At 34.3% G+C, this 22,828-nt stretch overlaps 3 protein-coding genes across 3 annotated transcripts; all 3 read left to right on the top strand.

The window, feature by feature from the left end:
* The first annotated feature begins 252 nt into the window (after positions 1-252).
* On the top strand, positions 253-3,889 carry LOC145604301 (putative sesquiterpene synthase). The gene is made up of 7 exons (XM_081660222.1): positions 253-384; positions 747-1,023; positions 2,044-2,416; positions 2,604-2,822; positions 2,931-3,069; positions 3,160-3,411; positions 3,593-3,889. The coding sequence occupies exons 1-7, from the start codon at positions 253-255 to the stop codon at positions 3,887-3,889; spliced, it is 1,689 nt and encodes a 562-aa protein (XP_081516348.1).
* A 7,156-nt stretch (positions 3,890-11,045) lies between these two features.
* On the top strand, positions 11,046-17,691 carry LOC145604300 (valencene synthase-like). Its single transcript, XM_081660221.1, has 8 exons — positions 11,046-11,177; positions 11,531-11,807; positions 12,913-13,285; positions 13,473-13,691; positions 13,800-13,938; positions 14,030-14,181; positions 17,106-17,217; positions 17,395-17,691. Exons 1-8 carry the CDS (start codon positions 11,046-11,048, stop codon positions 17,689-17,691), a joined length of 1,701 nt encoding a protein of 566 aa, XP_081516347.1.
* Positions 17,692-20,595: 2,904 nt separating this feature from the next.
* On the top strand, positions 20,596-21,762 carry LOC145604299 (uncharacterized). Its single transcript, XM_081660220.1, has 3 exons — positions 20,596-20,778; positions 20,867-20,879; positions 21,332-21,762. Exons 1-3 carry the CDS (start codon positions 20,596-20,598, stop codon positions 21,760-21,762), a joined length of 627 nt encoding a protein of 208 aa, XP_081516346.1.
* Positions 21,763-22,828: the final 1,066 nt, after the last annotated feature.

Genomic DNA, 22,828 nt, shown 5'->3' with positions numbered 1-22,828 from the left:
CTATTAAATCATAAGCAAATTCAATGTTAACAAACATCTAGCAATATCGATTTTTTTTTTTTTACAAAAAAATCAGAAATGAAGTACATGAATCCTAAAAAAATGTACGTACAAGTTTCTACAATATCCTCACACACACACACACATATAAAACGTAATAAAATAATAGAAAGCAAGCAGTATATAAGAACTGCATAAGCTGTGTTTTCAAACACAAAACAACTGATAAAGGAAAAAATAAACGAGAAAATAATGGAGCAAGTTATTACAAATTGTTCACGCAATGGTCATCAACAAGATGAGGCATTGAATGAACGTCCACTAGCACATTATCATCCAAATCTTTGGGGTGACCATTTTATCAACTACACTCCCCCAGACGAGGTAAAGTATACTTCATAGTATGCATTATTTTTACGTTAATGTCCTTTGTGTCTTCCTATACGCTTAGAATAATATGGGGTAATTTTAATTTGTACTATTGTTGTTTATAAATTATAATACCAATTAAATTTTTTGAATGACATATAGATAGGATCATTTAGTTTTTCCCATATTCGTTAATTTACAATTTAAGTTGGAAAATTCATATATGTGACCATATCTCTCAAAATATTATTGTTATATATTGCTTGTTATTTATGAGGTTCACTAGCGATGTTTCCTAATCACCTTAGTGTGAGACGATCTATCATAAAATAAAATCACTTAAACTAATTATGTAATTGTGCTTAAAATGGTTGTAGATGACTCGAAGGCGAAGGGAGGAAGAGGCGAATGAGCTGAAAGAAGAAGTGAGGAGAAAACTTTTGGGCGTTGCAAAAGATCCAAAGGATAGACTTGTACTTATAGATGTTGTGGAACAACTTGGGATTGCATATCACTTTGAAGATGAAATTGAAGCAAACTTACAACATTTTAACAAGACTTATTCACAAAATGATGTTTCTTTTGAGGATGATCTTCACTATGTTTCTCTTAGATTTCGTCTCTTAAGGCAACATGGCTTTTATGTTTCTTCTGGTATGATTTTCTTACTTTTGCTCGAATTATATATTACAGTCACTTACATTTTGTGTGATACTTCATCGTTACTATATGTAATTCATGTTTGTTCCATTAAAAATCATTGATATAAGAAACAACATAGTACAAGTTATGTAAAATTTTTGTGGATTCGGCTCATCTTATAATTGTACACATTAAAAACAAAAAGAAATGGGCTGGAGGGATTTTCAATGATCTTAGTAAGGCTTTTTGGTATTATGGCCGTATTATTGTAACAATAATTGCATATAATATTGTTTTTACTATATATAGCTTGTACGAAAAAAGTTGAGATCATATTATTGGCTACATTTTTTTGAACATATGCTCAAAGTAGAATAAATATTTATACATTAACTACTAAGGCAATATCTTGTTTTTTCACCTTATTTTTGCTAAAGATGAAATTAATTTTACTGAACTGAAATTATTTTATTGCAATTAATTTATTTTTACTGAATTTATATTATTTTTAATGATTAAAACTTGTTTTACCAATTCTTTATTATAATTTTTTTTACAAGTTACTAATTTTTACTGAACCTGCTTTATTAAATAATATCTTAATTACAAATTTTTGTATGCGGCTGGCCACATGGTGCGGCATGGGTTACTTGTAAGGTGTTACTAGTTTAGTCAGGGGTTACTTGTAGGGTGTTACTAGTTTGGTCAGGGGTTACTTGTTGAGTGTTACTGGATTTGGCCAGAAGTTACTTGTAGGGTGCAACTAGTTTTGGTCATTGGTTACTTGGAGGGATTACTTAGAATACAAGTAATCCCATAATACAAGTAACACGTACAAGTAACCCCTTATGAAACCAGTAACACCCTACAAGTAACCCATGCTGCACTGAAAAATCTTTGTATCTTAATAAGGTAAAGAGAACATGGCCTAATTATGAATACATGTTGTCATCTTGTAGTATTATTATTTATTATTTTATACATAGTTACCACTTACAAGCAAGTACAATAATATGTTCAATGATAAAACAGATCTCTTCAACAAGTTTAAGACCGAGGATGGGAACTTCAACGAATCCTTGACAACGGATGTAGTGGGCATACTGAACTTGTATGAAGCCTCATATCTTAGGGTGCATGGAGAAAAGATCCTCGACGAGGCGATTGAATTTACGACAACTAAGCTTAAATCACTGGTTGATCAACTAAGTGAACCCTTAGCAACTCAAGTTACTCAAGCCCTCAAGTTGCCTCTCCACAAAGGCGTCACTAGGCTATTGTCTCGATACTATATATCCACATATGAAGCTGATCCTTTACACAATGAAATTTTACTTAAATTTGCGAAATTAGATTTCAACTTGCTCCAAACGTTACACTTGAAAGAGCTACGGGACCTCTCTAGGTAATTACGTACAAAAGTTTGTTGATGCATATACATAAATCACAATAATGTTTATAGTCATTTTTCAAAGGACTATCGTAAAATTTTCATGTTTAATTTTGTTTTCGTTGTAAGTGACTATTATATTTTGATAAATGATTAATCCGATCCACATATACTAATAAGTTTTAGGTTCATAATTCATTAGGTGGTGGAGAGACCTCAACTTTGGCACAAAATTACCCTTTGCTAGAGATAGAATTGCCGAGGTATATTTTTGGATGTTGGTAACTTTCTATGAACCCCAATTTGCAATGGGTAGAGAAATATTTACGAAATTGTATAAGATGACATCGGTTATGGATGATACTTATGATGCTTATGGGTTCTTTGAAGAGCTTAAAGTGTACACTGAGGCTGTCCAAAGGTTTGTATATATAAAACATGTATTTAATTATACAATTATTTCGCTTGATTAACGTTATAGTAATATTATGTATGATATATTAATGAAATTCTATACGTACATTATTAGGTGGGACAAAAGTAGCATGAACCAACTTCCTGACTACATGAAGCTTACTTATGAGGCTCTCCTTGATACTTTTAATGGATTTGAACAAGATTTAGCCAAAGAAGGAAGATCGGAGCTCGTTCCTTATGTTCGAGAATTGGTATGAAAAACTTGGCTTTAGTTATGATATGTGTAACGATCACTTAAGTTACGTTTGATCAATTTTATGGTTCATATTACTATTTTATAGATGAAAGCTCAATGTCGAGGGTACTTCCAAGAGGCAAAGTGGTGCCACGAAAAATATGTTCCAACATACGACGAATATCTCAATGATGCTGCCATTAGAACGGCTGGTTACACCTTAATGTCTGGGACAACTTTCCTAGGGATGGGAGAATTGGCAACAAAAGCAGCCTTCGAATGGGTAAGCCAAACCCCGAAACCTGTCAAGGCTTCATGTATGATTGGAAGGCTCATAGGTGACATGGCTAGTTATAAGGTAATAAGGCTATGAGCGAGTACACTTACTTTCATCCTCTTATTCAACAATTATATTGCGGTCTTGAGAGAAGACTGTACTAACTTTGTTTACTTTTTATTTTTAAAAAGTCAACAACAATGTGTCTACATCCTTGCGTTGTTGAGCTAATTTATATTATTTTGGGGGTGTAAATCAACAGATTGAGCGAAAAAGAGATCATGTAGCTTCCGTTGTAGAATGTTACATGAAGCAATTTAGAGTTACTGAGGAAATCGCTTTGGAAGAGCTTCATAATGTAGTAGAGGGCTCATGGAAGGACCTAAATGAAGAGATGCTTCGGCCAACAACGTTTCCGAGGCCATTGATGAATCGAATCCTCAACCTCTCAAGAGTCATTGAGGTTTTCTACCGACTTGGTGAGGATGATTACTCGATTGTGAGCAAAAATATGCAAGAAAAAGTTCAATTGGTTCTCATTGATCCCGTCAATGTTTAATTAAACCTGTAGTAGCATCGGTTTATGTAAAAGGTTGGGTTATGTAGGCCAATAAGACCTTTCAAGCTAAGTTATTTTCGTTGTTAGTTTCTCTAGAAAAATTGTTGTTTTTGTTAGTTTTCATTTGAATGTGTTAATTAATTTGTTGTAATTTTTAAGAAGTCAGTGATGCATATTATTTATATAAGTTTCTTACAATATTTAATCTTTTATTAAGTAGTTTCTCACATGATATCATACTTCACTTCAGAGCCAAGCAGGTTAGAAGTTCTGAAATTTAAAAAATAGTAGGTGGTAAAATTCACAATAATAAAAAAAAAATAAAAAAAAAATTATAAATGGTAATTGCTAAAACAACAACAATTTTAGGTGGTAATTGTCAAATTTATTCATATTCAATATTTGCAAAATTTATTGTTTCTTAACTCAAATTTATTCATATTTTAGGTGGTAATTGTCAAATTTATTCATATTTTAGGTGTTTTAAAGCTTTAAACAAAGCCCATTTGCTGAAGCTATGGTGGAGGATGTTGAACCAGGAATGTAATCTGGCAGTGCAAATTCTTAACGGCAAATAATCTAAGCCAAACAATCTCTTTTGAGCTTTTTCTTCTGGTTCTCACTTGTGGAAAAGTATGGGGAAGGTTTGGGATGTATTTAAGGCCTGTATTCAGTGGGGGGTGGGCCATGGGGTTGATATTTTTTCTTGGACTGATAATTGGGGGGGGGGGGGAAGGTGAGAAACCTTATTCATGGCCCCCTCTAAAGAGGAGAGTGTAGACACCTAAAAATGTCTCCCCAAAACCAAACCCGATGATGAACAACCTTTCACCGCCATTATTAGTCGGGTTGAGTATTTAATCTTTGGAGTGCTTAAATCCAGGTTCTATCCATTACATTTCATAAACCAACCCATTTCCTAGCTTATTTCCCTAAACCATAACCTATTTTTCACTTTTCGTATTCACATCACAAAACCGAGCTGAAATGATTTTATGGATATATAATTTTGATCTAATTATTTTTTGGTTGGATAGGCCTTTCAATAATATTTCCAACCATATATCGTAAGCCCAATTCCGAGCTATAACGAAAAAGATATGAGCAAAACACTAAATTCGGCCCAAAACCAACACCCTTCTACTAAAACGGCCATATCTTAAAGTATACAAATTATACTTGATAAGCTTTCTAATGATATATTATATGCCTTATTTCGAGTTACGGATCAAAAGTTATGATGATTTTAAAAACGAGTAAAAACCTGGAATCACCGCGCAGAGTGCAAAAGCACCGTGTCACGGGAGTGTGCCCCGTCTGACGGTGCCTAGCACCGTGTCACGGTACTAAACATCGTTTCACGGTGCTATTTTTAAAGATTTTTCACGTCAAATTCCACCGTGGCACAATACATGTTGCCGTGACACGGTACCCTGTGCCATGACACGGTACCCTGTGCCATGACACGGTACTGAACACCGTGTCACGGTGCTCTTTCCGTGTACGTAATTTCCGTGTTTTTTCATACCGTGACACGGTGTACTATACCGTGCCACGGTGAACACTGCCGTGTCACGAAATTTTCTCGTGTCTTTTCCGCGTAAACCCTTCACGCGTTTTCACTCCCCAGACCCTAAATATTTCCCGCGTCACACATCTATCCACCGTGTCACGGGAATTTGCCCCGTCTGACGGTGCCAGGCATCGTGTCACGGTTCCCTCTGCCGTGTCGCAGGGCAATTTTTGTAGGGTTTTTATCTTTTTAGGGTTCCGTGTGTTCCCTCACCTCATTTTCCCTATAAATACCCCCCTCCTTTCTGCAGTTCGGGGCACCAAATCATTCTCTCTTCCTCTCTTTTACACCAACAATCACTCTCTCTCTCCCTACACCTATAATTATTCTCTTCTCCCTCTTTAACCTAATTTCTAACCTTCTTATTCTTCCATAATACTTCCCCTAAGCACTCCAAGGAGTCCATATAATACCCGAAGTTCTATACTTAAACCAAGGCGTGAAAGATAGAATTAACTGAGGGTTTGGACCAAATCAGTTCTACTTTTTATTTAATTTAATTTCCATTTGATTTATATATTTATTGAAGTTACTAACAATTTATTCATGATGTAGCAATTTTAAGGAACGCGCGTAATGTGAGTAATTAATTAATTTAATTACTTATTTTTTATTTTATATTGCTAGTATCATGATTAGGATTATTATTTGATTTGACTAACACTATTAGTGTTGAATTGCTTCTAATATTAATGTTTATTCTATTATTATTATTTAATAATCACCATATTGTATGTTTAAAGGGAATATGTAATTGAAAATCACCCTTAATAAAATAATTTGGACAGCCGGTTTAGGTTCCTTTTTAATCTTGTTTTCTAATCAAGTGATCACTAAATTTAGAATAATGTGTGCATTAATATTCAACCAATTTAGCATAATAATAGTTTAGAGCAAATTGAATATTTTTGTTTGTATGCCTTTGAGCTCGCAGGAATCACTTTTCACAATAAGAATCAAGTAGAGGCCAATATAATACGGGCGAATGTTACTCCATGACTCACTTCATACCATCATCCCCGATCCTCCTTTCGTGGTTCCGAACCATATAGAGTTAGTAATCTCATGGATTATGAATAGGGTGTAACCTTTACGGGTCAATCGTTGTTGCCTATCATTGTCCCTTTATTCGTGGTTGCCTTTTATGATCCGTGAACGGTTTACAAGTTCCTTAAAACTTGTTGGTGGCTCCCTACTTTGCTTTGTCCCTAATCGTAATGGCAATTCCCACTTTCTAAGAGTGCCAAGCATATTCATAACATGCTTTAACGTAGGCGCACTTCAAACGACGCTTACAGAGAGGATGATGTTATGCTTGAGGACTGCATTGTAAATGGTACTTGGAATTTTTTCAAAGTTGTCTTTTGTCTTCCCCGAGGACATTCTCAATTCTTGTAGAAGTGTCCCTATTCCTGACCATAGTCGAGATTGCAAAGACTTTATTTTCTCAACTCTCACCTCTAAAGGAAAATTTGATTTCAAAAAAGCTTTAACTCTTTTTCAAAGTGATGATTGGGTGAATAGAAACATGGAGTGGATTTGGGGCATTAAAACAGCCCCAAAAATCAGATTTTTTATTTGGCTTTGCTTTTTGGACAAATTACCTCACAAGGTAAAGAGGAATCACGCCATCTGATGCTTGTGCTCACTGCTTTAATGTCCTTGAGAATTCAATTCATATTCTCTGGGATTGTGAACAAGCTAAAAGAGTTTGGGAATTGCTTCAAATGCCACCCTCCTTCTTTTCCCTCCCTCTTCATGATTGGCTTCTTTCTAATCTAGCCCATAAACCTCCTGTTGCTGATGATATTACCCTTCCTTGGCAGACCACTTTCTCTTTCATTCTTTGAAAACTTTGGCTTAATCGAAATGAGTGCATATTTAACCAATCAAACCAGTCCCGGGATCAAGCCCTTAGAGAGGCTCAAGCTTTAGCTTGGGAATTTCACACCTCACTAAAAATATCCTCGGGTTCTTCCACTTCCTCTCCTACTGTCTCTTGCTGGCTGCCTCCCTTACAACCCTTTTTTAAGCTTAATTGTGATGTCTCCTTCACATCTGAAGGGGAATGGGCTAGTATAGCAGGTGTGTTTCGTGATTTTTCAGGTCAATGGGTGCTGGGTTTTCAGCAGAAGTGTCGAGTTAAATCTGCCATAATGGGTGAAATGCTAGCAATTTCAGTTGGATTGAAAATTGCAATTGAGAAGGGTTGGCACAGGCTTGAAATCTCATCAGATTCAAAACAGGCGGTGGAACAAATTCATGGAGCTATGACAGCAAAGGATGCTAATCTGTACATTGTCCAATCTTGCAGGGACCGCATTGAGAAGCTTAGTTCAGCAAAGCTATATCACGAAGGCAGGAGCTCTAACAAGCTAGGTAGCTGACCATCTAGCTAAGTTCTGTAGAAAGTCCCCAGATAGGGGCATTTTGACTGTAATTTTAACTGATCCTCCAGATTATATTCGTGATGTACTTTTGGAGGATAAACCTCCCTAACTCTTGTACTTGATCTTGTGACTTTACTTTAATCTAATTTCCTGCCCCCGGCTTTGCAATAAAAAAAAATAAAAAAAAAATAAATAAATAAATTTGTTTCTTAACTCTAGATTAACATAATATTTGAATTTCTTGTAAGAAAGATGCATGCATCTTGTTTATATGATTATAACATCAAATTCTTTTTAAAGCAATATAATTATCACAATTGTAGTATCAAAGAATAACCAAAGTCTTCTGTATGTATATTGTGGTTGTATTAATGAGTTCTACTCTAGAAGGTCACAAATAGTGTTGTAGGCTTTTACGAATTCTAATAATAATAAGATGGTGTAAATCTTTCGTCATAAAAACAAAAGATAGATGGTGTAAATCTCCTAGATAAATATGTTAAGGGTTGCAGTGAGAGTCATATTTATATATTAGGAATTCTAACGAGATAAGCAAATATATTATTTTATCCATCAGAAAATCCATCTGGTTATTTTATTTTAAACTTTATTTTGTTTAAAATGTTATTTTAACCATTTTAGCGTAGTGTACTACTAGTGCATGCACATATTACATATTTACACATAGTTAATAAGTCTTGGTACAGGTTATTGTTAGAGTTTTGCTCAAAACTTGTAAGACTAGGGATAAACTTACACTAAACCCAATTTTAGGTGTATGATATTATGTGAGGTTTACTATTTTTAAATATCGTGATAAAGGGTGTTGCAAGACTTGCAACTATAAAGAAACAAAGAAGTACAAAAATAATTATATTCATCGACACTTAAAAAGCCGCACAGTATTAAAAATATTTGGACACTTATTAGCTTATAAACTAGTCATCACTTTAATTTTTAGTAGTTAGACACAAGAGACATTTAAAACGTTTATATCCGATTAACTATTAACTATTTGCTATTAACGTGTATATGCGGAGTCATAAGTCAACAATTTAATAGGAAGTAATTTTTAGGGTCCCGGATAGGAGGGTACCTTTTTTTATGTGGTGTTGATAGGAGGGTAGTTATGAAATAAAGTGAATGGGGTTGTAATAGTATAATGGAATCACCGACAAATTTATACTATAAATGCTCAATTCAATATAGGGATCTATTTTCTTTTTACGGATAAAGATTAAGATTATTAGGGCTTGGATACTTCATTTGTACGTATCAAATATTTCTCTAATTGTTGTAATTTCCTCTTACATAGAACTATAGAAGTAATATAATACACAGTAGCTTGTCAAATACAAGTATCAATCTAGTTATCTTTTTTTTTTTTTTTTTTTTTTTTTTTTTTGTTTTGAATAAAGATAAAGAGGAGATAGTAATCTAGTTATCTAATTGATAACGATTTTATTGAGAACTATATATTTTTTCTTAACCAATCACTAACACTGTGTTTGGATAGATAACTGGGAAGGAAAAGAAAGGGAATGAGGGGTAGGGAGAGGAAAGGAAGGGAAGGGGAGGTAAAAATGTTGAGTTTAAATTATTCACCCCTCCATTTCTCTTCCGTTCTTTTCCTTCATTTTCTTCAATCCAAATAATTTAATTTGTAAACAAAGACCTTATTGGTTTCGCGTTATAATCTTATTGGTAAGTACTGCATATCAACGCGACCATGTCTAATCTTTGCTAGTTCGTAATATGTAGCTAGTTTAAAATTTGACGTGGATTAACTTTTTTTTTAGTTTATAATCTAATTATCATAAGAAATAGTTATTAAATCATTTGAAAATTAAATGCAAACAAACATCTAGCAATTCAGAAATGAAGTATATGAATCCTATACCAAAAAAGTTAATATAAAACATAATAAAATAAGAGCCAGCCCCAGTTAATCTTTATGACTGACGAAATTCGTCAATCTAATGGCATAATTGTAATATTGAAGAGAAGTTTCCATGCCACCTCATGACTGAAGATAACGCTGATTTAACGACCGTTTGTGGTTACTTCACCAACACCACCATTAAAACTCCCTCCATTGAAAAGCTTCCTGCTTCTTCCTCCATTAAAGCTTCCCCAACCTCAACTACCATTGAAGCTTCCCGACCTTAACCACCATTAAATTAAAGCTTCCCCGACCTCGACCACCATAAAAGCTTCCCCAATCTCCACCCACCTTCCCCGATTTCAAACGAAAACCCTATGAATGAAAGATGAAATTAAGGGCATGGTCAACCCAAAGGGTAGGGGTAACTATGTCCTCCATTGAAGCTCCATCAATTGAGCTTGATTTTTGAAAATGTAGAAAAAAGTGATGTCGGCGGCGAAAGAAGATGAGATAGCAAATGTCAGTGGTTGCGATGGTGGTTGTTGCGGTGAAGAAATGAGCTGAAAATTTTTGGAGTTGAAGTACTATTGTTGATGTGAGTTATAGGAGTGAGGAGAGAGAAAGTACTAGCAAAGAGGAAAAGGGAAGGAAGAAGCTAAACCAGGGCCATCTCCAACAATTTGGTGGCCCTGTTCTAACTTTTAAAATTGGGCCCTTTGATTTTGGAGGACTATTTTAAAAGGTTAAAAATATTATTATTATACAACGGCTTTTTTTCGAGTACAGTACTACAAATTATTATAGAGCTTAAATATTCATAGTAATAAGTTTAATAGCAATTCAATAAAACAACAAACAAAAACTTTTTATTTAAAAAGTGTCATCCTTTGAATATTTTTTGAAGCAAAATCCACAATTATATCTTCATAATCAAAGATGAATTTTTAGGTTTTAGTTTGAAAATAATGGTCTTTTACGAGGAAGAAGGTGAATTTGTAAGGTTATAATTTTTATTTTTTTAAATTATGGGGCCCTGATTTTGGGGGGCCCTGTTACGTGCATGAGAAAAAACATGTCTAAAGACGGCCCTGAGCTAAACTAACAGACATCCTAGCAAATTTACAAACATATCCCAATTAATTCATTGAAGTGTCAATTTTACCCCTATGATTAACAAATTATGTCAATCATAAAGATTAACTTGTATTTCCTCATAAAATAATAGGAAGCAAGCAGTATATAAGAACTGCATAAGCTATGTTTTCAAACACAAAACAACTGATAAAGGAAAAAATAAACGAGAAAATTATGGAGCAAATTATTACAAATTGTTCATGCAATGGTCATCAACAAGATGAGGCATTGAATGAACGTCCACTGGCACATTATCATCCAAATCTTTGGGGTGACCATTTTATCAACTACTCTCCCCCAGACAAGGTAAATTATACTTCATAGTATGCATTTTCTTACGTTAATGTCCTTTGTGTCTTCCTATACGCTTAGAATAATATGGGGTAATTTTAATTTGTACTATGGTTGTTTATAATACCAATTAAATTTTTTGAATGACATATAGATAGGATCATTTAGTTTTTTCCATATTCGTTAATTTACAATTTAAGTTGGAAAATTCATATATGTGACCATATCTCTCAAAATATTATTGTTATAGATGGCTTGTTATTTATAAGGTTCACTAGCGATGTTTTCTAATCACTTAGTGTGAGACGATCTATCATAAAATAAAATCACTTAAACTAATTATGTACTTGTGCTTAAAATGGTTGTAGATGACTCAAAGGCGAAGGGAGGAAGAGGCGAATGAGCTGAAAGAAGAAGTGAGGAGAAAACTTTTGGGCGTTGCAAAAGATCCAGAGGAAAGACTTGTACTTATAGATGTTGTGGAACAACTTGGGATTGCATATCACTTTGAAGATGAAATTGAAGCAAACTTACAACATTTTAACAAGACTTATTCACAAAATGATGTTTCTTTTGAGGATGATCTTCACTATGTTTCTCTTAGATTTCGTCTCTTAAGGCAACATGGCTTTTATGTTTCTTCTGGTATGATTTTCTTACTTTTGCTCGAATTATATATTACAGTCACTTACATTTTGTGTGATACTTCATCGTTACTATATGTAATTCATGTTTGTTCCATTAAAAATCATTGATATAAGAAACAACATAGTACAAGTTATGTAAAATTTTTGTGGATTCGGCTCATCTTATAATTGTACACATTAAAAACAAAAAGAAATGGGCTGGAGGGATTTTCAATGATCTTAGTAAGGCTTTTTGGTATTATGGCCGTATTATTGTAACAATAATTGCATAAACTATTGTTTTTACTATATATAGCTTGTACGAAAAAAGTTGAGATCATGTTATTGGCTACATTTTTTTGAACATATGCTCAAAGTAGAATAAATATTTATACAGTAACTACTAAAGGCAAGGTCTTGTTTTTTCATCTAATTTTTGCTAAAGGTGAAATTAATTTTACTGAACTGAAATTATTTTTTATTGCAATTAATTTATTTTTACTGAACTTATATTACGTAGTATTTTTAATGATTAAAACTTGTTTTACCAGTTCTTTATTATATTTTCTCCAAAAGTTACTAATTTTTACTGAACCTGCTTTATTAAATAATATCTTAATTACAAATTTTTGTATGCGGCTGGCCACATGGTGCGGCAGAGGTTACTTGTAAGGTGTTACTGGTTTAGTCAGGGGTTACTTGTAGGGTGTTGCTGGTTTTGTCAGGAGTTACTTGTCGAGTGTTATTGGTTTTGGTCATGAGTTACTTGTAGGGTGCTACTGGTTTTGGTTATGGGTTACTTGTAGGGTGTTATTGGTTTGATATGAGGGTTTGGTCTGGTGTTACTTGTAGGGGTTACTTAGAATACAAGTAACTCATATAAGTAACCCCAGAATACAAGTAACACCTACAAGTAACCCCTTACAATACCAATAAAACCCTTCAAGTAACCCCTGCTGCATCATGTGGCCTGCCGCACTGAAAAACCTCTGTATCTTAATAAGGTGAAGAGAACATGGCCTAATTATAAATACATGTTGTCATCTTGTATTATTATTATTTATTATTTTATACATAGTTACCACTTACAAGCAAGTACAATAATATGTTCAATGATAAAACAGATCTCTTCAACAAGTTTAAGACTGAGGATGGGAACTTCAACGAATCCTTGACAACGGATGTAGTGGGCATACTGAACTTGTATGAAGCCTCATATCTTAGGGTGCATGGAGAAAAGATCCTCGACGAGGCGATTGAATTTACGACAACTAAGCTTAAATCACTGGTTGATCAACTAAGTGAACCCTTAGCAACTCAAGTTACTCAAGCCCTCAAGTTGCCTCTCCACAAAGGCGTCACTAGGCTATTGTCTCGATACTATATATCCACATATGAAGCTGATCCTTTACACAATGAAATTTTACTTAAATTTGCGAAATTAGATTTCAACTTGCTCCAAACGTTACACTTGAAAGAGCTACGGGACCTCTCTAGGTAATTACGTGCAAAAGTTTGTTGATGCATATACATAAATCACAATAATGTTTATAGTCATTTTTCAAATAACTATCGTAAAATTTTCATGTTTAATTTTGTTTTCGTTGTAAGTGACTATTATATTTTGATAAATGATTAATCCGATCCACATATACTAATAAGTTTTAGGTTCATAATTCATTAGGTGGTGGAGAGACCTCAACTTTGGCACAAAATTACCCTTTGCAAGAGATAGAATTGCCGAGGTATATTTTTGGATGTTGGGAACTTTCTATGAACCCCAATTTGCAATGGGTAGAGAAATATTTACGAAATTGTATAAGATGACATCGGTTATGGATGATACTTATGATGCTTATGGGTTCTTTGAAGAGCTTAAAGTGTACACTGAGGCTGTCCAAAGGTTTGTACATATAAAACATGTATTTAATTGTACAATTATTTCGCTTGATTAACGTTATAGTAATATTATGTATGATATATTAATGAAATTCTATACGTACATTATTAGGTGGGACAAAAGTAGCATGAACCAACTTCCTGACTACATGAAGCTTACTTATGAGGCTCTCCTTGATACTTTTAATGGATTTGAACAAGATTTAGCCAAAGAAGGAAGATCGGAGCTCGTTCCTTATGTTCGAGAATTGGTATGATAAACTTGGCTTTAGTTATGATATGTGTAACGATCACTTAAGTTACGTTTAATCAATTACATGGTTCATATTACTATTTTTATAGATGAAAGCTCAATGTCGAGGGTACTTCCAAGAGGCAAAGTGGTGCCACGAAAAATATGTTCCAACATACGACGAATATCTTAATGATGCTGCCATTAGAACGGCTGGTTACACCTTAATGTCTGGGACAACTTTCTTAGGGATGGGAGAATTGTAGCACTGTCAAAACGGTTTGACAGTTCGGTTTCGGTTCGGTTTGAAATCGGTTCGGTAGTTAATCGGGTCGGTTTGGAATCGGTTTAATTGTCTCATGGGTCGGTTTTGGTTCGGTTTAAATAGTTTTCGGTTCGATTCGGTTTCGGTTTATTCTTAAGCGGTTTTAATTCGGTTTGGGTTGTAAACAGTTCGGGTAGTAAACGGTTCGGTGCAGGCGGGTTGCAGTTTGTTAACGGTGCGGTGTAAACGGTTTTTATCCCGGTTCAAACAGTTTCGGGTTGGAAACGGTTTCGGGTTAGAAACAGTTCGGTTCTTTTTTGGTTCAGTTTATAACTGGTTCGGATCTTTATCGGTTCAGTTTTTAACTGGTTCGGTTCTTTTTCGGTTCAGTTTATTACTAGTTCGGTTCTTCGATGGTTTAACCACTTTAACGTTATTCATATCGGTTCCATTTCAAGTTTACTAAATTACGGTTCGGGTCGGTTTTCGGTTTCAAAAAATAAATTGTTTATCGAGTTGTTTGGATTCGGGCAGTTAAATGATTTTGGCTTGAAATTTGATAGTACTTGCTAACCTTTTGCGTTCACAAGTGTTATATAAAGTCGGCAAGTCGCGAATCATTTCATATTTAGGCATCATATTATAAACAAATTCTCATTGATTTTATAAATACATATTATGTTCTGTTTCAAGTTTAGTCATATTGATTTTACTAGTTTATTACGAAGTTGATTATAAGAGTTAGTGTATTAATGTATTATTGTTTTACAATTAGGTTATTATATGCTTCTTATTTAATCATTTATATACTACGCATAGTATCATAATCATGATTTGATGAGTTCTTGACTTCTTATGAAATGGAAATTTGCAATTTGGTAATTCGATACTTGATTAGTCAACAAGACTGATAATTATGACTCGTTTATCATTATTTATTTTCATGAAATTATGAAGATATTACAAAGTGCTTTGATTTGTATAATGAAAGAAAACACTAATAACTAATTAACATGGTAATATTGATTAGTTCAATCGATCATATGTACACATTATTAACACATGGCATCTAACCATCTCATAGTTAAATATTCGTATCATCGTTATTCGTATGTATTACTACAAAGTTATAGACTCATTAGTGATCTTTTTAAATTTATCTATTTATACATTTTATTAATATAACGTTTTTATAATTTTTACGTGTATGAAAATAAAGATATACTAGTAATTGTTTTAATACGTGTCTTGGGCACTGATCCCGATCAAATGGGGCAAAAAAATACTAAAGAATTGAAGGAATAATATTTTTGTAGATGAATGTACAACACACGGATCACCACTCTCAACCATAGATTAAAAATCAATGGTTAGATTCTTTCTCCCACAACACACACGGATTACCACTCTCAACCATAGATTAAAAAAATCAATGGTTAGATTCTTTCTCCCACAACACACACGAATCACCAATCTGAACCATAGATTGAAAAATCAATGGTTAGATTTACATGAAACCCTTTCACTCTCACTCTCACTTTACCACTATTAGATTGACATATTAAGATCTAAAAATTTCTTACAATGTTTTCAATTGCTCATTTATTTTGATCCATGGTTTCGCATTTCGAATTGTGAGGCTCGTAATGTGTGGAGCGGCGGAGAAGAGCAAGAAAGATTCAGTAAAACTCGAAGAGCAACAATTTTTGGTTGATTATTGGATGCTAAAATGGTAAGGGAGGAGAAAAAAATGGAAAAACAAACGGAATCTTCGCCGCCGATGTGTATCACTGTGAGATCTATGAGTTTTCCGTTCTTCGACCATTGAATTAGCAAGTGTTTGACTTTCTCCTCACGGTGCATCTATGAGTTCTCCGTTCTTCCGACCATTGAATTAGCACTACTTCTTCAGTTATCTTCCATTGAAGCATTTTTTAGAGGAACAAGAGCAAGGAAAAATTTACCAGTTAGTTATTTTTATTACTTAGATTATTTTGTTATTTGGTTTTCAATTTTAGATCTATTTGTTCTATTAATTACTCCTCTCACCTCAGATTTCATTGTAATTGTTTGTAAAAAGTTTATTTGTTTAATTTTATTTTTGTTAGATTTGTTTATATTTTTTGTAAGAATTTTTAGTATAATTAATTTTTGTAGGGATAATTGTCTTATTTGAACTTGTAAATCTGGGTTTGTAATAATATAGGTTTTTTGTACTTTGTATTTTAATTTTAATTGATTATTACTGTTAGAATTTCATACCAATGTTGGGTGGGTGGAGGAGATGGCGGTATAGAGGCAGTAGTGTGGCTAATAGTTTAAGGCAGGGCCTGAGGCTTGTTTTGCTCTTGTTTGTGAACACTGATTATCCTTAAGACCTTAATGAATGATTTGCCTTGCTATTTTTTTAAAAAATATTCTAAGATTTCTAATATTTAATCCATTTAATTATATTCCCGTCAAAAAAAAAACCCCATTTAATTATATAAAAAAGTCTGTAAACGGTTCGATTTAGAAGCGGTTTGGTTCATAAACGGTTCGGTTTATAACCAGTTCGGTTTACAATCAGTTCGGTTTTTAAATGGTTCGGTGCAAACGGGTAGCAATTTGCTAACGATCCGGTGTAAACGGTTTTTTTGCCAGTTTAAACGGTTTCGGGTTGGAATCGGTTTCGGGTTAGATATGGTTCGGTTCTTTTTCGGTTCGGTTTTCTTTCAGTTCGGTTTATATTTGGTTCGGTTTGTTAACGTGTTCGGTTCTTATACGGTTTAACATTACTCGGGTCGATTCGGTTTCGGGTTCACTAAAATACGGTTCGGGTCGGTTTTCGGTTTCAAAAAAATCGGTTTTTAATCGGTTCGGTTCTCATTTGGGTCGGTCGGTTTCGGACAGTTAAACGGTTTCGGTTTGAAATTTGACAGCACTAGAGAATTGGCAACAAAAGCAGCCTTCGAATGGGTAAGCAAAACCCCGAAACCTGTCAAGGCTTCATGTATGATTGGAAGGCTCATAGGTGACATGGCTAGTTATAAGGTAATAAGGCTATGAGTACACTTACTTTCATCCTCTTATTCAACAATTATATTGCGGTCTTGAGAGAAAACTGTCCTAACTTTGTTTACTTTTTATTTTTAAAAAGTCAAAAACAATGTGTCTACATCCTTGCGTTGTTGAGCTAATTTATATTATTTTGGGGGTGTAAATCAACAGATTGAGCGAAAAAGAGATCATGTAGCTTCCGTTGTAGAATGTTACATGAAGCAATTTAGAGTTACTGAGGAAATCGCTTTGGAAGAGCTTCATAATGTAGTAGAGGGCTCATGGAAGGACCTAAATGAAGAGATGCTTCGGCCAACAACGTTTCCGAGGCCATTGATGAATCGAATCCTCAACCTCTCAAGAGTCATTGAGGTTTTCTACCGACTTGGTGAGGATGATTACTCGATTGTGAGCAAAAATATGCAAGAAAAAGTTCAATTGGTTCTCATTGATCCCGTCAATGTTTAATTAAACCTGTAGTAGCATCGGTTTATGTAAAAGGTTGGGTTATGTAGGCCAATAAGACCTTTCAAGCTAAGTTATTTTCGTTGTTAGTTTCTCTAGAAAAATTGTTGTTTTTGTTAGTTTTCATTTGAATGTGTTAATTAATTTGTTGTAATTTTTAAGAAGTCAGTGATGCATATTATTTATATAAGTTTCTTACAATATTTAATCTTTTATTAAGTAGTTTCTCACATGATATCATACTTCACTTCAGAGCCAAGCAGGTTAGAAGTTCTGAAATTTAAAAAATAGTAGGTGGTAAAATTCACAATAATAAAAAAAAAATAAAAAAAAAATTGTAAATGGTAATTGCTAAAACAACAACAATTTTAGGTGGTAATTATCAAATTTATTCATATTCAATATTTGCAAAATTTATTGTTTCTTAACTCAAATTTATTCATATTTTAGGTGGTAATTGTCAAATTTATTCATATTTTAGGTGTTTTAAAGCTTTAAACAAAGCCCATTTGCTGAAGCTATGGTGGAGGATGTTGAACCAGGAATGTAATCTGGCAGTGCAAATTCTTAACGACAAATATCTAAGCCAAACAATCTCTTTTGAGCTTTTCTTCTGGTTCTCACTTGTGGAAAAGTATGGGGAAGGTTTGGGATGTATTTAAGGCATGTATTCAGTGGGGGGTGGGCAATGGGGTTGATATTTTTGCTTGGACTGATAATTGGGGGGGTGGGGGAAGGTGCTCTTAATTAGAAACCTTATTCATGGCCCCCTCTAAAGAGGAGAGTGTAGACACCTAAAAATGTCTCCCCAAAACCAAACCCGATGATGAACAACCTTTCACTGTCATTATTGGTCGGGTTGAGTATTTAATCTTGGAGTGCTTAAATCCATGTTCTATCCAATACATTTCATAAACCAACCCATTTCCTAGCTCATTTCCTTAAACCATAACCTATTTTCCACTTTTCGTATCCACATCACAAAACCGAGCTGAACTGATTTTATGGATATATAATTTTGATCTAATTATTTTTTGGCAAAAAGATTTCCAACCATATATCATAATCCCAATTCCGAGCTATAACGAAAAAGATATGAGCAAAACACTAAACTCGGCCCAAAACCGACACCCTTATACTAAAATGGCCATATCTTAAAATCTACAAATTATTTTGACCTGATTCTAATTGGGTTGGAAACTAAACTTGATAAGATTTCTAATGATATATTATATGCCTTATTCCAAGTTACGGATCAAAAGTTATGATGATTTTAAAAACGGGTAAAAACCTAGAATCACCGCGCACAGTGCAAAAGCAACGTGTCACGGGAGTGTGCCTCGTCTGACGGTGCCTGGCACCGTGTCACGGTACTGAACATCATGTCACGGTTTTATTTTTAAAGCTTTTTCGCGTCAAATTCCACCGTGGCACGATACCTGTTGCCGTGACACGGTACCCTGTGCCATGACACGGTACTGAACACCGTGTCACGGTGCTTTTTTCGTGTAATTTCCGCGTTTTCTCATATCGTGACACGGTGTACTGTACCGTGCCACAGTGTACATTGCCGTGTCATAGTATGGGTGCCGTGTCACGGAATTTTCTCGTGTCTTTTCTGCATAAACCCTTCACGCGTTTTCACTCCCCGTACCCTATATATTTCCCGCGTTACACAGCTGTCCACCGTGTCACGGGAATTTGCCCTGTCTGACGGTGCCAGGCACCGTGTCACGTTTCCCTCTTCCGTGTCGCGGTGCAATTTTTTTAAGGTTTTTATCTTTTTAGGGTTCCGTGTGTTCCCTCAGCTCATTTTCCCTACAAATACCCCCCTCCTTTCTGCAGTTTGGGGCACCAAATCATTCTCTCTTCCTCTCTTTTACACCAACAATCACTCTCTCTCTCTTCCTACACCTAAAACCATTCTCTTCTCCCTCTTTAACCTAATTTCTAGATTTCTTATTCTTCCATAATAATCAGGAGTCCATATAATACCCGAAGTTCTATACTTAAACCAAGGCGTGAAAGATAGAATTAACTGAGGGTTTGGACCAAATCAGTTCTACTTTTTATTTAATTTAATTTCCATTTGATTTATATTTTTATTGAAGTTACTAACAATTTATTCATGATGTAGTAATTTTAAGGAACACACGTAATGTGAGTAATTAATTAATTTAATTACTTATTTTTTATTTTATATTGCTAGTATCATGATTAGGATTATTATTTGATTTGACTAACACTATTAGTGTTGAATTGCTTCCAATATTAATGTTTATTCTATTATTATTTAATAATCACCATATTGCATGTTTAAAGTGAATATGTAATTGAAAATCACGCTTAATAAGATAATTTGGATAGCCGGTTTAGGTTCCTTTTTAATCTTGTTTTCTAATCAAGTGATCACTAAATTTAGAATAATGTGTGCATTAATATTCAACCAATTTAGCATAATAATAGTTTGGAGCAAATTGAATATTTTTGTTTGTATGCCTTTGAGATCACAGGAATCACTTTTCACAATAAGAATCGAGTAGAGGCCAATACGGGCGAATGTGACTCCATGACTCACTTCGTACCATCATCCCCGATCCTTCTTTCGTGGTTCTGAACCATATGAAGTTAGTAATCTCATGTATTATGAATGGGGTGTAACCTTCACGGGTCAATCGTTGTTACCTATCATTGTCCCTTTATTTGTGGTTGCCTTTTATGATCCGTGAACGGTTTACAAGTTCCTTAAAAACTTGTTGGCGGCTCCCTACTTTGCTTTGTCCATAATCGTAATGTCAATTCCCATTCCTAAGAGGGCCAAGCATATTCATAACATGCTTTAACGTAGGCACACTTCAAACGACGCTTATAGAGAGGATGATGTTATGCTTGAGGACTGCATTGTAAATGGTACTTGGAATTTTTTCAAAGTTGTCTTTTGTCTTCCCCGAGGACATTCTCAATTCTTGTAGAAGTGTCCCTATTCCTGACCATAGTCAAGATTGCAAAGACGTTATTTTCTCAACTCTCACCTCTAAAGGAAAATTTGATTTCAAAAAAGCTTTAACTCTTTTTCAAATTGATGATGGGGTGAATAGAAACATGGAGTGGATTTGGGGCATTAAAATTAAACAGCCCCACAAATCAAATTTTTTATTTGGCTTTGCTTTTTGGACAGATTACCTCACAAGGTAAAGAGGAATCACGCCATCTGATGCTTGTGCTCACTGCTTTAATGTCCTTGAGAATTTAATTCATATTCTCTGGGATTGTGAACAAGCTAAAAGAGTTTGGGAATTGCTTCATATGCCACCCTCCTTCTTTTCCCTCCCTCTTCATGATTGGCTTCTTTCAAATCTAGCCCATAAACCTCCTGCTGCTAATGATATTACCCTTCCTTGGCAGACCACTTTCTCTTTCATTCTTTGAAAACTTTGGCTTAATCGAAATGAGTGCATATTTAACCAATCAAACCAGTCTCGGGATTAAGCCCTTAGAGAGGCCCAAGCTTTGGCTTGGGAATTTCACACCTCACTAAGGATATCCTCGGGTTCTTCCACTTCCTCTCCTACTGTCTCTTACTGGCTGCCTCCCTTACAACCCTTTTTTAAGCTTAATTGTGATGTCTCCTTCATATCTGAAGGGGAATGGGCTGGTGTAGCAGGTGTGTTTCGCGATTTTTCAGGTCAATGGGTGTTGGGTTTTCAGCAGAAGTGTCGAGTTAAATCTGCCATAATGGGTGAAATGCTAGCAATTTCAGTTGGATTGAAAATTGCAATTGAGAATGGTTGGCACAGGCTTGAAATCTCATCAGATTCAAAACAGGTGGTGGAACAAATTCATGGAGCTATGAGAGCAAAGGATGCTAATCTGTACATTGTCCAATCTTGCAGGGACCGCATTGAGAAGCTTAGTTCAGCAAAGCTATATCACGAAGGCATGAGCTCTAACAAGGTAGCTGACCATCTAGCTAAAATCTGTAGAAAGTCCCCAGATAGGGGCATTATGACTGTAATTTTAACTGATCCTCCAGATTATATTCGTGATGTACTTTTGGAGGATAAACCTCCCTAACTCTTGTACTCGATCTTGTGACTTTACTTTAATCTAATTTCCTGCCCCCGGCTTTGCATAAAAAAAAATAAAAAAATAAATAAAAAAATAAATTTGTTTCTTAACTCTAGATTAACATAATATTTGAATTTCTTGTAAGAAAGATGCATGCATCTTGTTTATATGATTATAACATCAAATTCTTTTTAAAGCAATATAATTATCACAATTGTAGTATCAAAGAATCAAAGTCTTCTGTATGTATACTGTGGTTGTATTGATGAGTTCTACTCTAGAAGGTCACAAATAGTGTTGAAGGCTTTTACGAATCTAATAATAATAAGATGGTGTAAATCTTTCGTCATAAAAACAAAAGATAGATGGTGTAAATCTCCTAGATAAATAGTTAAGGGTTGCAATGAGAGTATTGAGGATATTTTGGTAGGATATATTTTTGGGGAATATTTGGTGATTATCTTATATATTGTTTCCTAATTTCTAGTAACCTAATTAAGGTAATTCTAGGAATTAGCATTGTATATATATATTTTACCCCGATTAATGAAAGTTAAGCCGTGAGTTTACACAATTTCTACAGAGAGTCATATTTATATATTAGGAATTCTAACGAGATAAGCAAATATATTATTTTATCCATCAGAAAATCCATCTTGTTATTTTATTTATAACTATTTTTTGTTTAATATGTTATTTTTACCATTTTAGCGTAGTGTACTACTAGTGCATGCACATATTACATATTTACATATAGGTAATAAGTCTTGGTACAGGTTATTGTTAGAGTTTTGCTCAAAACTTGTCTAAAACATGTCTAAAGACTCATCATCTCAAGACTAGGGATAAACTTACACTTAACCCAATTTTAAGTGTATGATATTATGTGAGGTCTATTATTTTTAAATATCGTGATAAAGTGTGTTGCAAGACTTGCAACTATAAAGAAACAAAAAAAGTACAAAAAATAATTATATTCATCAACACTTATAAAGCCGCCCAGTATTAAAAATATTTGGACACTTATTAGCTTTTAAACTAGTCATCACTTTAATTTTTAGTAGTTAGACAC

The sequence above is a fragment of the Chenopodium album genome, chromosome 22 (genome assembly GCF_948465745.1).
Source record: "Chenopodium album chromosome 22, dcCheAlbu1.1, whole genome shotgun sequence".
Classification (NCBI taxonomy): Eukaryota; Viridiplantae; Streptophyta; class Magnoliopsida; order Caryophyllales; family Amaranthaceae; genus Chenopodium; species Chenopodium album.
This window is presented reverse-complemented; position numbering and strand designations above follow the sequence as displayed.

Bases quoted from the DNA above. Each gene is read 5' to 3' on its own strand.
- LOC145604299 (XM_081660220.1), top strand. From the start codon at position 20,596: ATGGTACTTGGAATTTTTTCAAAGTTGTCTTTTGTCTTCCCCGAGGAC.
- LOC145604301 (XM_081660222.1), top strand. From the start codon at position 253: ATGGAGCAAGTTATTACAAATTGTTCACGCAATGGTCATCAACAAGAT. The intron at 2,823-2,930 runs GTTTGTATATAT...GTACATTATTAG, and splicing joins TACACTGAGGCTGTCCAAAG to GTGGGACAAAAGTAGCATGA. The intron at 3,070-3,159 runs GTATGAAAAACT...ACTATTTTATAG, and splicing joins TTCCTTATGTTCGAGAATTG to ATGAAAGCTCAATGTCGAGG.
- LOC145604300 (XM_081660221.1), top strand. From the start codon at position 11,046: ATGGAGCAAATTATTACAAATTGTTCATGCAATGGTCATCAACAAGAT. The intron at 13,286-13,472 runs GTAATTACGTGC...ATAATTCATTAG, and splicing joins GAGCTACGGGACCTCTCTAG to GTGGTGGAGAGACCTCAACT. The intron at 14,182-17,105 runs GTAGCACTGTCA...GAAATTTGACAG, and splicing joins TTCTTAGGGATGGGAGAATT to CACTAGAGAATTGGCAACAA.